The sequence below is a fragment of the Manacus candei genome, unplaced genomic scaffold (assembly GCF_025592945.1).
Source record: "Manacus candei isolate 608988 ecotype Guabito, Panama unplaced genomic scaffold, ASM2559294v1 h1tg000088l, whole genome shotgun sequence".
Taxonomy (NCBI): Eukaryota; Metazoa; Chordata; class Aves; order Passeriformes; family Pipridae; genus Manacus; species Manacus candei.
Window position 1 is genome coordinate 9,508,398 of NW_026138136.1, and position 13,068 is coordinate 9,521,465.

Genomic DNA, 13,068 nt, shown 5'->3' on the forward strand with positions numbered 1-13,068 from the left:
TGGAAAGATAAGAAAAGGACCCAAGATAAAATACTCTCTGATGACCAAATATAAATTTCAGGTTCCTTCGCCCTAAACTTGGAGTACTTCATTTAAAATCAAGTAGCTGCAAATAAATGCATAAATAAATATGTGTGCATGCAACACACAGATCCAAATCACACTGGACAGTAAGCAACATTCCAGCTAACTTTACATGGAGAGGGACCTTCAGCAGTGCATGGAGGCAGAACCATACCCAGGGAACCCAAAAGATTCTCCTCTGTGGCTGCCAGGCAACTGCTCCCTCCCATACATCCCTTTGTTATGGTGTTTTAAACTCAAAAGATACCTGAATAATTTCTTGTTCTTCAAGAATTTTGAATCTTGTTTCTCCTAAAACTCGAGAGAGGAATCATATCCATGGAATCTGTCAGCTAAGCTTAATGGAAAACATATTAAAGGTTCAGGTAAACTAAGGCTATGCATCATGGTAATTCACAAAGACTTTGCATGCCTAGAAAATAAGTTACTCTATATGCCAAGATCAATGATTAAAAATTCCATGCTACTAAAAAAAAAAAGGTGCCAAATTTCCCCTGCTCAGAGTTGGCAGTAGTGGGAGCAAGGGCAAGGGACAACAATGACAGGAGTATGTAGAATTTAGAAAAACTAACAGAAACTGGTAGATTTGTGCAGAATCGAGAAAGCTGTGGGGAAATGCCCTCCAAAATAGCTTTTCTAAAAATCAGATGACAAATAGGTGTATACTTAGACAACACAGTTGTCTAATTAAAGACAAACAATATATATAACAGTAAAATTGTTGAGTGAAATAATAACCATTTTTCCAGATGGTGTTATCTGAGCTCAAAAATATTTCCTTGTTCTTTAAATACCTTTTGTTGATACTCAAGCATTTGTTGTGATTTTGCATCAAGTGTGTTTGCATTCTCCTTGAGTTGAGGAAAAAAATAATCTATTCTGGATTGACCCAGTGAAATAAAAAAGACTGGAAAAACAGGAAAAAGGAAGAATAACTGTGGTATTTGGATTCTGACACTTATCAGTAGACCTACCGTGCCTCTTTGGGAAAAATAAATGGCATTCGTATGATAAAAAAAAAAAAATGTCCATATACCAGAGAAGATAACAATAGTGAAGCTTCAGAGTCCTTCAGGTTGAACCCAAAAAACAAAATAAAATTTTTAACAGCATTATCCATTAAGGGCTGTTGACATTCAGTGAAAGATAAAAACTGAAATACCCATTATACCTTTAGGATGTTCCCCATAATCTTAAATAGTGAAGATTAGTGAATGCATATTAGTGCATCACCTGGGGAAAAATTAGAAATTAGCATTTGATTGTCAAAATAACCAAGCTAAAAATCTGTTTTTATGTTGGTGATATTTATTTATTTTTTTTTTTTAAGAAGGACCTTTCCAAAGCAAATTTTGAGATCTGCTGCCTTGAACTTTTTCAAAGCAACCAAGTCATGGAGTCACCCTTGACTGAAAGGAGATACGTTGCAGAGGGACAGCAGAGGAAATGAAGGGGGATGAGGAACTCTAACCAGACTGCTTTGGGAGAGCATGGAATAAACAAATCAAACCTGAATTAAAAGAAGGCTTTTAAGGTATTTCTCCTTTTCCCAAATAAAAGGGAAAAAGAAGGTGTAATGAAGCAGAGTACAAACACATCAGGCTCTAGGTATAAATCTGAACTCAGTACATTATCTATACCACCATGTATATATGATGAGAGGAAAGAAGCAAACATCTGGAATGTGCAGCGAAAGATGAAAGGCATTCAAGCCCATACGTTCCACACTGAAAGGAGAATGTTTACATCAATTTTGGTCTAGGATAATCTTTTCAGACCCATTAACTCACTGACTTGCCAAGTTAGGTGACCTTAAGAGTAAAGGGTACTCTCTAGCAGTGGTAAGAGGTTCAGGTTTCCAGGAAGAGAGCATTCATTGTGCAGAATATATGGCACGTGTGTGACAATGATACATACAAGTATCTGCCACATGTGTGTGATAACAGCTAGAAGGAGGCAGAGAAATGTTGTCATTTGCTATGGAAATGGACTCCTTTGCTAATATTGCAAAGATTTATGATCCCTTAATCAGTAGACATTAAGGCGTTGATGAGAAAAGCAGCAAAACACAGGCAAAGCTCTCAAAGCTTCCTGCTAAGCTCCTGCAACCATAAAGATTGTGCAGTGACACGAAGACTGACTACTTAAAGTCTTTATGAAAACATACCATTGTCTTCATCAGAAACTATATTTTACTCATTTATTCATAGACTTGAAATAGAATATCTCTTCCTTTCTTTAGGCATCTTGGAGGAAGAAAAAACAAGATAATATATGTCTGTGCAATAAACGTCTATTTTTGTGCAATGTGTAATGAAGCATCAAATATACTCAATCTGGTGAGTTTAAAGCCTGCTTAAGTGGTTGACAAAACGCGCAAATCATAATTTCACCTCCATACCTCAGCCTACCTACTAAAAGGACCCTACAAACAGTGTACACTGTGCTCATGTGCCACTAGCAGAAGTAGTGTGTGGAGGGAATGTCTTCTTTCCTACCCATTCTCTTATCTCTGTACCATTCAATATATTCTCTAATGCAGTTCTACAGGGTCTTACCTGAAGACAGAGACTGAAGACTTTTTTCCAAGGAATGGCACTTTGTAAGAACACATTTTATCTAACGTGCGGCTTCCACGTGCAAAGATAAATTGTTTATATACTGTTAAAGATAAATCTTTCTGAAGCCTGCTATTTCTGTGGGCCATATGTTTGAAAGCTTTTACCCAAAGCATGATTATTTTAAGAAAGTTCCTTTGTTTCCTAATAAGAATTGAGTTTTTGGAACAGAGTTTCTCAACAGGATTTTTTTTTTTTTTAACCTAAGAAGTTCTGCTGAAAGCTCCATTCAAAGTATTTTTGGGGAAACTGGATTAGTAACTGAATATTCACACTTGGATATGCGTATACATATTTCTCTCTTACGTGGCTAACAGCTGTGCAGAACACATCTTTCCAAGGAATCATAGCACATAACAAGTTGCATGTCTATAAGATTTCCACCAAGAAGAATCTCATTTGTATGAGTTTTTTTTTGTTTCCCTTTCCTTTCATAAGCTATCTCATTGTTTCAGATTGCTGGAGCATTCCCATATTTAATTCTATGTTGTATAATTCTCTTCTGTTTCTGTTACAAAGTGAAACATTGTACATTTTATAATGTTCATTTCTTTAAATAAGGAAAACCATGGGGTTCCCCAGCCTGTGCTCTCCACATGACACATTACTGAGCCAGCAATCACATTCTGTACTAACCAAACCTTCCAAAATGCAAGAGTTGCTATGATCCAATCTAGAAGTAAGAGCAGCACAGACAGACAAGGTACCAGTCATAGCCATGAGAATCTCCTTGCTAAGCTTTGCCTGTGGGTTTATAAGAAGGGATTGAATTCACGCTGAGCTCCGGCGGTTGATGTACGTCACTCTCTGCTTGAGGAAGAGCTTCCCTCTCTGCTCTGTCACTCTACAACATCCCTATTAAGAGAAATTTAAACTCTGACTATCAAGCCAGTTCTGTTTTTGTCTGTAAATCAAAAATGGTAACTTCACAAAGATTACCGCATTCACATTTTAACATTGTGATAATTCACCTTGGCAAAAGAAAGATGAATATTGCCAATTCACTGTGCAACATGCATATGACCAGAAATGTAAACCCTATCAGACTTAAAGTGGAGAAGCATCCTCCTCTGCTGCCTGAAATCTTCCAGGACAAGATGCTGGCAGCATACCAATACAGAGTCCTACAAGCAGAAAGGTCATGGCTCATTCAGACACTGCTTGGCTCCTGAAGTAAACATCCCTACTTGTTAAGAGGGAGAGCTAGCAAAATTTTCACTCCCCTATGTTAATCTATGAAATAGTATGCTGGCAAAGCGTACCATCCCCACTCCACATTAATACGCCTGAGCAAGGTCTCTTTGGAAACCCCTCTTACTCAGGTTCCCCTGCCAGGAGTACACACTGCACAGCAAGGAAGCAGAATTGAAACAGAAACCCCAGATGATTATGTTCAATGTGGAAAAAATAAAGTAACTAGGAAAAATACATCAATCAATAAAATGCCAGTGCACTTGCAGAAAGTTCTCCCGAAAATATAAATGATGGCTACTCTCTTTAGAAGTTAAAGCACATTTTTTTTCACCCCCCCCCCTTTTTTTTTTAATCTCCTGCAAAGTCAAGACAGGATCACAAAGTTCAGCTGGTTTTAGGAGGATTAAGGTTTAGGGATTAAGCTTCATTCATTTAGGGATGTAAATTAGCAGCAGAGGGACAGCAGCTGACTGGTGAGGAAAGGGAGGAAGGAGGAGGCAGGTCAAAGAGCAAATTGTGCACGACTGCAGGCTTTTGCTGGCATAAATCTCAAATGACAATACCTCTGGCACTCCACCACAAAAAAAGTAAAATAAAGGACTACCGCCCAATACACTTGAAAATCTTTCTCTTTTACTAAGTGAATAAAGACAGAATGATAAAATCCGGGTTTCTACTAGCAACAGCATCGATGATGAGTAGGTCCTTATTCTGCCCTTCCTATACTTAATAGCACATGGAGAATAGAAATCTACTGATCTTCTTTCCTAAGCATTCCTCCAATTCTGGCAGACTCTCACATATACAAAAAAATCCAAAACAACTCCATACTTTGCTCCTAATCTGACTGCCCTGGGCAGCAGTAGCAATGTGGTAGCACAGGGCTATGACCAGAACACACTTCCATTACCCAAGAGCCACACAATTTCAAATATATATATATATACACAACCATAATTTCCCCATATAATTTCAAATGCTTATACAATGCACCATCCAAGTAGCAATGGAAAATTAACAGGCAATTCCTCTCAGCTGCCCTTTCGGCTGCCAAGCTCTGAAACAACAGAGCCTACATTAGAAATATACCACAATTAAGCCTCCATAAGATTATTTTTAACTATTGCTACCTGCCTTCAGTATACATCACATCTGCTAAAGCTACCAGCAAAATAATTACTCCCATTGACAAGACAACAATGATGTAGTAATAAAAGAGTTATGTCGTGCTCTATTAGAAACAGAAATCCCAGAGCATTTCTGTAGTCCAGCTTTTTTACTGGCTAAGTGACAGGTTGCATTTTACAGATCAAGATTGGCTTGCAATGTTTGCAGTTAGAAAAGCTCATTCTGGCTTGAAAACTGAGTAAACATAGTCAGGAAGTGATTGAAGGAGCATGGATTGCCAAGACATAATTTATAGTTACTTTCCCACACTTGAAACTATAGTTCTGTTCTTTGGACTCCAAAATTATTGATACAATTAAAATATTAGATTGCCAATCCAGAAGTGCCTGATATTATCTAATTTAATTGTCACTGTTTATTTCAGTCCATTTTAAAAGCCAAGTCATCTATTGCAAACAAATCTGGGAAGAAATCATTCCAAAAACATACACACATGTACATATATATACACATACATACATAAACTGAAGTCCTATGAGTCCCTCAAGACTGTTCTGCCATTTCAATGTCAATTATTTACACAGCTACAAAACAATTCCATGTATGGACCAGATGAGCCATTGGTTAAACAAGCAAGTCTTCTACTAAACATGAAACCTCAGCTCTACTTTGTGTCAGGACACTACTTTTAGAAGATGAAACAAAAACAGATCTCAGAGTCTGTTGTCTCAAGCAGTCACCAGCAGTCCATTTCTCTAAGACAAGTATTTTCACTCCCTGACACTTGGCAACTCAGAACCTACCCCAAGATAGGTGATAGGCAAGTTCAGTTGCTGTCTTCCTTCTGTCACATTCCCACCAGCACACCCAGAAGAACAACTTGAGAACAAGGTTGTCCTGGACTGGGATATCCCAAAACTGCAGTCAGCTACTAGACATAACTGAGGCAGAAGCATTTTAGTGCTGAAGGGCTTGCAAGGACCAAGTAGTCAGTTTGTCTCTCAATGGAATCTCCTTCCCCTTGCTAAACCTGTTGATTGCAAATGCACTTCACCCACTTTGTTGCCCTCACCAGCTGTGCCAAGCTTCCATTCCTCTTCCGTCCAAGATTTTCCCTACGCTCCTCCCTGCTGACTCCACTAATTTTCTTCTGTCCACCAGCCTTTACACCTTCACAACTCATTTATGTACATCTGTGTAGAAGCATGGCCGTAACATGACACACAAATATCAGTATTTTTACATTGTTCCCTTTGTTCCTATTCTTTTCTCTATTTACATGGAGCAACATTTTATGACAGCATGCATGGAGATTACCATCTCTCTTTACTTTCAGTGAGGCAAAATATTTAAGCAAAAGTTTGACTTCTAGTGATGACAATAATGAAAATTCACCTCTAAGAATCAATTTTGTTGCTCGAGGGAAGGGATGCCATGCAGAGGGACCTTGGCAAGCTTGAGAGGTGGGCCCATGCAAACCTTATGAAGTTCAACAAAGTGATATGCAAAGTTCTATACACAAGTCGTGGCAATCCCTATAGGTTGGGCAGAGAAGTGATTGAGAGCAGCCCTGCGGAGAAGGACTTGGGGGTGACGGTGGAAAAACTCAACAGGAGCCGGCAGTGTGCACTGGTAGCCCAGAAAGCCAATAAAATCCTGAGCTGCATCAAAAGCAACGTGGCCAGCAGGTCAACAGAGGTGATTCTCCCCCTCTATGCTGCTCTTGTGAGACCCCACCTGGAGTGCTGCCTACACTTCTGGTGCCCCCAACATCAGAAGGACATGGAAATGTTGGAGCAAGTCCAGAGGAGGGTCATGAAGTTGATCATAGCACTGGAGCACCTCCCCTACAAAGCCAGGCTGAGAAAGTGAGGGCTGGTCATTCTGGAGAAGAGAAGGCTCCAGAGACACCTCATAACAACCCAGTATCTGAAGGGGGCCTACAGGGAAGCCAGAAAGGGACCCTTCATCAGAAACTGTAGTGACAGGACAAGGAGTAATGGGTAAAAATTGAAAGAGGTGAAATTTACATTAGATATTAGGAAGAAATTTTTTACTGTGAGGGCAGTTAGACACTGGAACAAGTTGTCCAGGGAGCTTGTAGATGCCCCAAGCCTGACAGTGTTCACAGCCAGGTTGGATAAGGCCTTGAGCGATCTGGTCTAGGGAGATATGCCCCTTCACATGGCAAGGGGAGTTGGAAATCTTTAAGTTTCCTTCAAACCCCTTAATATTCTATGATTCTCTGATATCAACATTTTTCCTTTTTTTTACAAAAAAAAAGTAAGCTTGTCTAAAGAAACTAAAGTAACTTCTTACAATAATTGCTGTTTTCTATTTGACATTTTATGCCACTGATTTGGTAGGGACAGAATTTCATCTTTTGCACCTTTAGCAGACAGCAGATGAATCAACACACTGTGGGTTTTTCCTCCCAGTTAAGAGAATTAAAAATTATGAGAAAACTCAACTAGAGCAGACCGTACCAGGGATATTCTTCATGGTAGATAAGCAAAAGATCAAACAACAGTCAGGTACTTTATTACGTACCTGAGGAAGCTCAAGTAGATAGGGGCTCAACACTAAACAACGTTACCCATTTCAACTCAAAGATTCTCAATGAATGAGAATACTGGTGGCTTCCCAAGTTTTCAGGTTATAGTTGTGGTGGAAGTAGTTCACATTTTATAGTCCCATTAAGAACTGTTTAGATCTCAGCCTGTAACATTGTCTAGAAGGCACTTTATTTGCCAATGAAACTAAGAAACTGATTTAGACATTTAATGTATCATATCTATTTTATTTATAATCTCTAAACAGTAATGAGACATCTTCTTTGTAAAACAGGATTAAACAGATCTGTAAACTGCTATGCAGAACTCTGGTGAATTTGATTTGGGAAGGAAATGAAGATTTCTCTCTTTTTCATGACTTAATCAAGAATGCTTCCAAGAGGGCTCTTGAAGGGGAGAGGTGGCAGACAGCCTGCCCCACAAATGATGACAGCAGCCCCTAAATCAAGTGTCACACAGCTTCAAACCCTAAGGAGTCATCAGTCATGCTTGCAGGAGGGGAAGGAGCAGCCTCCTTCCTTGAGATCAATGAGGCAAACACAGAATACTCCTTCTGCACTCCTAAGGATGATTGATGACTCCTTAGCAGCTGAAGTGTGTGACATTTGATTTCATTCACTGATAAGATTGTGTCTATCCAAACACCTTCTAGATAATGTTTCCAGGGCCCCTACATAGCTGTTCTTTGTGACATTTTACACAAAGCTCAATTGTTCAATGATTAATGAATTTCTCAACAATAGAAGAAAATTCTGTAAGAGAATTTTGTAACTGTGTCCCTTGATGCTCTGATCACAACATAAAATAGGAATCTAGGCTCCTTGAGAAAACTAACAGGAGACCTCCTGCACTTGTCAAATGACGCTTGATTGGGAAAACAGTCCTAAAAGAAAACTGGCTTTTTTCCTCAAGACTTTAAAGCATACACTTCAGGTCTGCTTTCCAGAAAACCTAGTGCACTGACAGATTAAAAATATTTTCCAAAACTTTAGGAAGTGGATTTACACAAGATCATAGATTTCAACAGACTTGAAACATGCTTTGTAGCTTTCTTATTTTTCTTACAATACCATATTCTTATCCAGTTATTTCATATTTTGAAATGATGAAATCAACATGATTTGTAACTATGCTTTGTAACTACAAGGAGTTTATAGACCCTTGTTTATAGGTTCTAAAACGTGCCTGCTTTATATTACACCCAGTGGTATCACAGGCCATGTTAAATCATGTAGCCCAAGTTACATTTATTACTGTGATTATATTCAATTTTTTTGCTTTTCAGATTGATATTGAATTAAATGTTTTAAGCACCTGTATTTTTAACTCTCTTATGATATCATAATCAGGAAATTAAGTACATTGTTTGAGCCTGATTCTGTAAGTGCCATGTTCAGCTGAATTCTGTCCAATGCCTTTGGGAATTTCAGCACTTCTCACAAAAACCATGAATTCTGATAAATACAAGAACCAGGCAACTCAGAATTCTGTCAGATAATACATCCAAAGAGAGATAAGCTATATTGGTTGTCAATTATATCTTACTTTGTAAGTTTGTTTGTCTAAAAGCATACTACTAAACCAGAAGAAGAATACTGTAGTATAATCCAGAAAAAGATGATGACTGTGGCTCTCTCAGCCCTTCAGAATGAATGACAGGAATTGAATGGTATTACTGTCAAAGAAAAAATGCTCCACATAACCTTTATCATTTTGCCAAAACCAGCCCACCAGAAGAAATCAAAGAGAAATTCCAAGTTTAGACTTGCCAAATGGATCTTTCATCTAAATTTTGAAACAAAGGCATTGTTTTTGCCAAGCATTGCTAAGCTTTCCTGAGGCCTCGCGTGAAAAATCAAGAACTCCGACTATTTGGAAATCATAGTCAATGTAAAACTTGGGCTTATTCCCACTTAATGCGAATAAGTCACTGCACATTACCTTGAAGGTCTTTAAATTAAAAATGATACTGACACAGAACTGTGCCAAATTAATTCAGCTATAACGAAATGATTATAAAAAAATATGAACTGTCTTGGCATTTAAAAACATGACGAAGTCTCCATAAAAGTCTCTCTGAAAATTTGTTCAAATGAAAATAAAGACATTTTTTTAAGTCAACATTTTATTTCCAAAATATTACACTCTCAAGGAATTTAAAGTACTGTATATGATGGCACCCAAAATAAAAAAAATATATTTATGTTGAAAAACATACTTTTAAAAAACTTTTAACAAAATGATAAATTTCTAATGCTGACATACATTCATGTCACAGACTAAAAATAAAAATCAGGTTTGACCTTTATAATATAGCCCTATATTTACTTGTGTTTTTCTTCACTAAAAAATTGAAATAGCTTTTATTTCTAAAACAGACACAAAAACTATCTTAAGTTCTCTCTCATGGTTAATTATGAGATAAACTGAAATTGTATGTGAAGGATGTCCTTAGCAATACTGGTAACTGTTGGCAGCCGACAGGTAAACAGGGGTTTACAGGGTCTCATTATCAGTGAAGTGTACTCCCTCAAAAACTTGAGCATATTATATGAATGCTCTCCACTTTGAGGAAGACCTCTGAACTACCCACTAATGAGAATCTGTACTTTAAGAGTATATGAAGATTTTTTTAATGGTATGTTTGTTCAACAAATAGCCACAGTTCTACCAGAAAGAGCTACTTTAAGTGGTAACTGATAATTCCCAAATTCCTTTCCATACCACATACATTAGAAAGCAGGCAAGTTGAATTCCTCAAGGAAAATTATGCTTTGAAACTGTCACGCAAGTTTCACTTAAAAACTAAATTCATACGTAGATATGAGTTGTGTGCATCACTTCCAGCTGATCTGCTGGAAGAGAGAAATCTTGTTGCTGTGTTCACTGAAAGTACTGAGCACTATGTGCTCAGAAATACCTACTCGACTTCAAATAACCTAAATGGAAGAGAACATTTATGAATACCCAAACTGGAAGAACTCAGGATGGGAGGGCATGGGAGATGCAGGATGGGTGGAAAGAAAGGCTTAGCACTTATTTCTAAATACATGTGAGTGCCCAGATTAACCAGTGGAATACATAAAATCAGAGAAATACAAATACTACCCAGAAACAGCTGAGTTGAACAAAAAGAGAAGAAACTAGAGAAGACTCTTGGAAACCTGCCTGATTTCCTCTGAGCACACAGTCCACCTGCTTGGCAAGCTCACAGGGAAACCCAGCTTGCATCCTTGTGACTCTCAAACAGTCTCTCCCTTGGAATGCCTTGAAGAGACAATGGCTTTCTCAATTTGCAGTGATGAGATGACCAAACTGTTTTGAAACTGGAACTCCTCCTTCATCCAAAAATTTCAAAATTCAGGGACATTTTTCTGACCCAGAAGGCATCTTCAACTACCAAAATTTTACATTAAATGGTCTGTCTTTCCCCATTCACTCCTGTTGTTCAGAAAATCTTAAATCTGGCATTTGCTAAATTCTAACTGCCTAACATTGAAACCTATAAAAAGCATTGTGTGTTTAGAAAATTTGCAATTCTGTAGTCTTGCAGATTTTTAAAATGTTATTCTTAGAATAAATGTCTATGTAAAACAAAGCAAAAAATGATAAACCCAGAGGCTGAAATCCTTCTACCTACCTCCTGTAGCTAAAAAAGGATTAGAGGTTGTTGTCCTCCATTTGGATCCATTAGTAAAGGGGGAGAAGTGCTCTTCTTATTGATTTCACTAATATTTACTGATGGAAATGGAATGTGTCATACTGAATTCCATTTTAGAATCACATTGGCAGCATGCTCTAATTCTCACAGATGTTTTTTTTTCACTTCTCCTGACCTGTTCTCTCCAACAAGTTTCCTTCCAGCCCTGAAGCATTCCCGAGTTCTTCTTATCCAGTAAAACCAATATGAAATCCAAGCTTTTAATTCAATTACATTTCTTATCATCCACATCACCTGTCTATCACATTGTCTACTTCCCCATGGGACCCAAAATCCTCCTGATTTCAAGTCTCCACCATAAGGAACACTCATATTCAAATCCATGCCTTTCATCAAAATGATCAGTCACTACCATGTCCTCCTCTGCTCTATGAAGTATCTTTCTCACTAGTCAATAAATCTTTTTCTCTAAACTCAATCTAAATTCAAACACCTTCAGAGATCTCCCAGTACCTACTGGTTTCTCAACAGATTTGTCGCATGTCTCCCACATCCCTTTTTAGTTTTTGATGTGACTTAAACCTAGACTTTGTCCATTATAAGGCCAACATTCCCCTTCCAGTCTTCCCAATACAGAACTATGCCACTGTCTAATAAGCAGTCTAAGATTCTAGCTAAGAGTTTCAATTTTCTTTTCTCCTTTCCTGGCAGGTTTCAGCAACTCACTGTGCCATTATGGGACACCTGGTTCTGCCTTCTGACAGACTGAAGGAGCAGGGGAAGGTTTGTAGACCATAAAAAGAAAAAGTCCTAAGAAGCAATTGGCTAAGTGCACATTACAAATGAAGTCTTAAAAGTCTCTTTTGCCAGAAACAAGAAGTTATTCCCAATATTTAAAAAAAAGAAATTAAATTCATGTTCAAATCCCAGAATAGATAGCCATTATTTGCTCACCTGAAATATTTGTTTCAAGGAAAAAAGTGCCCGTCTCAGTTCCCGTCCATTGGAATTGTAAAGTTTTTCTGGGAAAAGAAAAAGACAACAGAAAGAAGTTCAGCATAAACAAAACTGACAACATCGCAAAAATGTAGTACAGCTTTCAAAAGAGTCATAGCACCCATTTTCCATTAGGAAGACTGCTCTTAAAGAAATTAGAAATTAGTTTTTTTAAAAATATATATACAGGACTTATTAGTTTAAAATGTGCATGTAAACCAGGGTTTAGTTTTCCATAACTTCAGATAGCATCTCCCAGGTAAATTCACAATAGCTTCAACGAGATTAGTGAGAAACAATTCTCTCAGGAGTTTTTGAAAACGCTTAGAAATACTGCTCTTTCTACATTAAGATAAATTTAGGGCTTATTGAAAGTACCAGATTAATCTCAAAAAAACTCAGCTGAGAGCACTCTTTGCTTTTGTTATCAAAGCTAGAGCCACTGAATCCCATCCTTGACTGCCTTCCCTCTAGACATTCTTTTCTCATGTTCTCATCTTTCTATTGTTAAATCCTTTCTACAATAGCAATGAACGTTAATACCAGAAATAGTCGGACAGTCTGTTCTAAGCATAATTCAAAACAGTGTTTTATTCTCATGAAAACTGATCTTGATCTTTTTCTAAATGAAGTAGAAGCCTTCTTTTCATCATCCAATACTGAAATATATTACTTCATTTATTCCCCTCCTAATGCATACTCACATAAATAATTGAAAGAAGACAAAAGCAACTCCTCTGCTGTGTTTCTGAACCCTGATGCAATGTTTGTGCCTTTGGAAGAAATCTTGGACTGTGCATCTCAAGTTTATTCT

At 37.7% G+C, this 13,068-nt stretch overlaps 1 protein-coding gene across 10 annotated transcripts in view; it reads right to left on the reverse strand.

Moving 5' to 3' along the window:
• Positions 1-13,068, reverse strand: part of FHOD3 (formin homology 2 domain containing 3) — a 385,259-nt gene that overhangs the window by 199,977 nt on the left and 172,214 nt on the right. For all 10 annotated transcript variants that reach the window (XM_051812625.1, XM_051812624.1, XM_051812622.1 and 7 more), the window contains one exon: positions 12,213-12,280. In XM_051812625.1, coding sequence (XP_051668585.1) covers positions 12,213-12,280 — 68 coding nt within the window. The remainder of the gene's footprint in view (positions 1-12,212; positions 12,281-13,068) is intronic.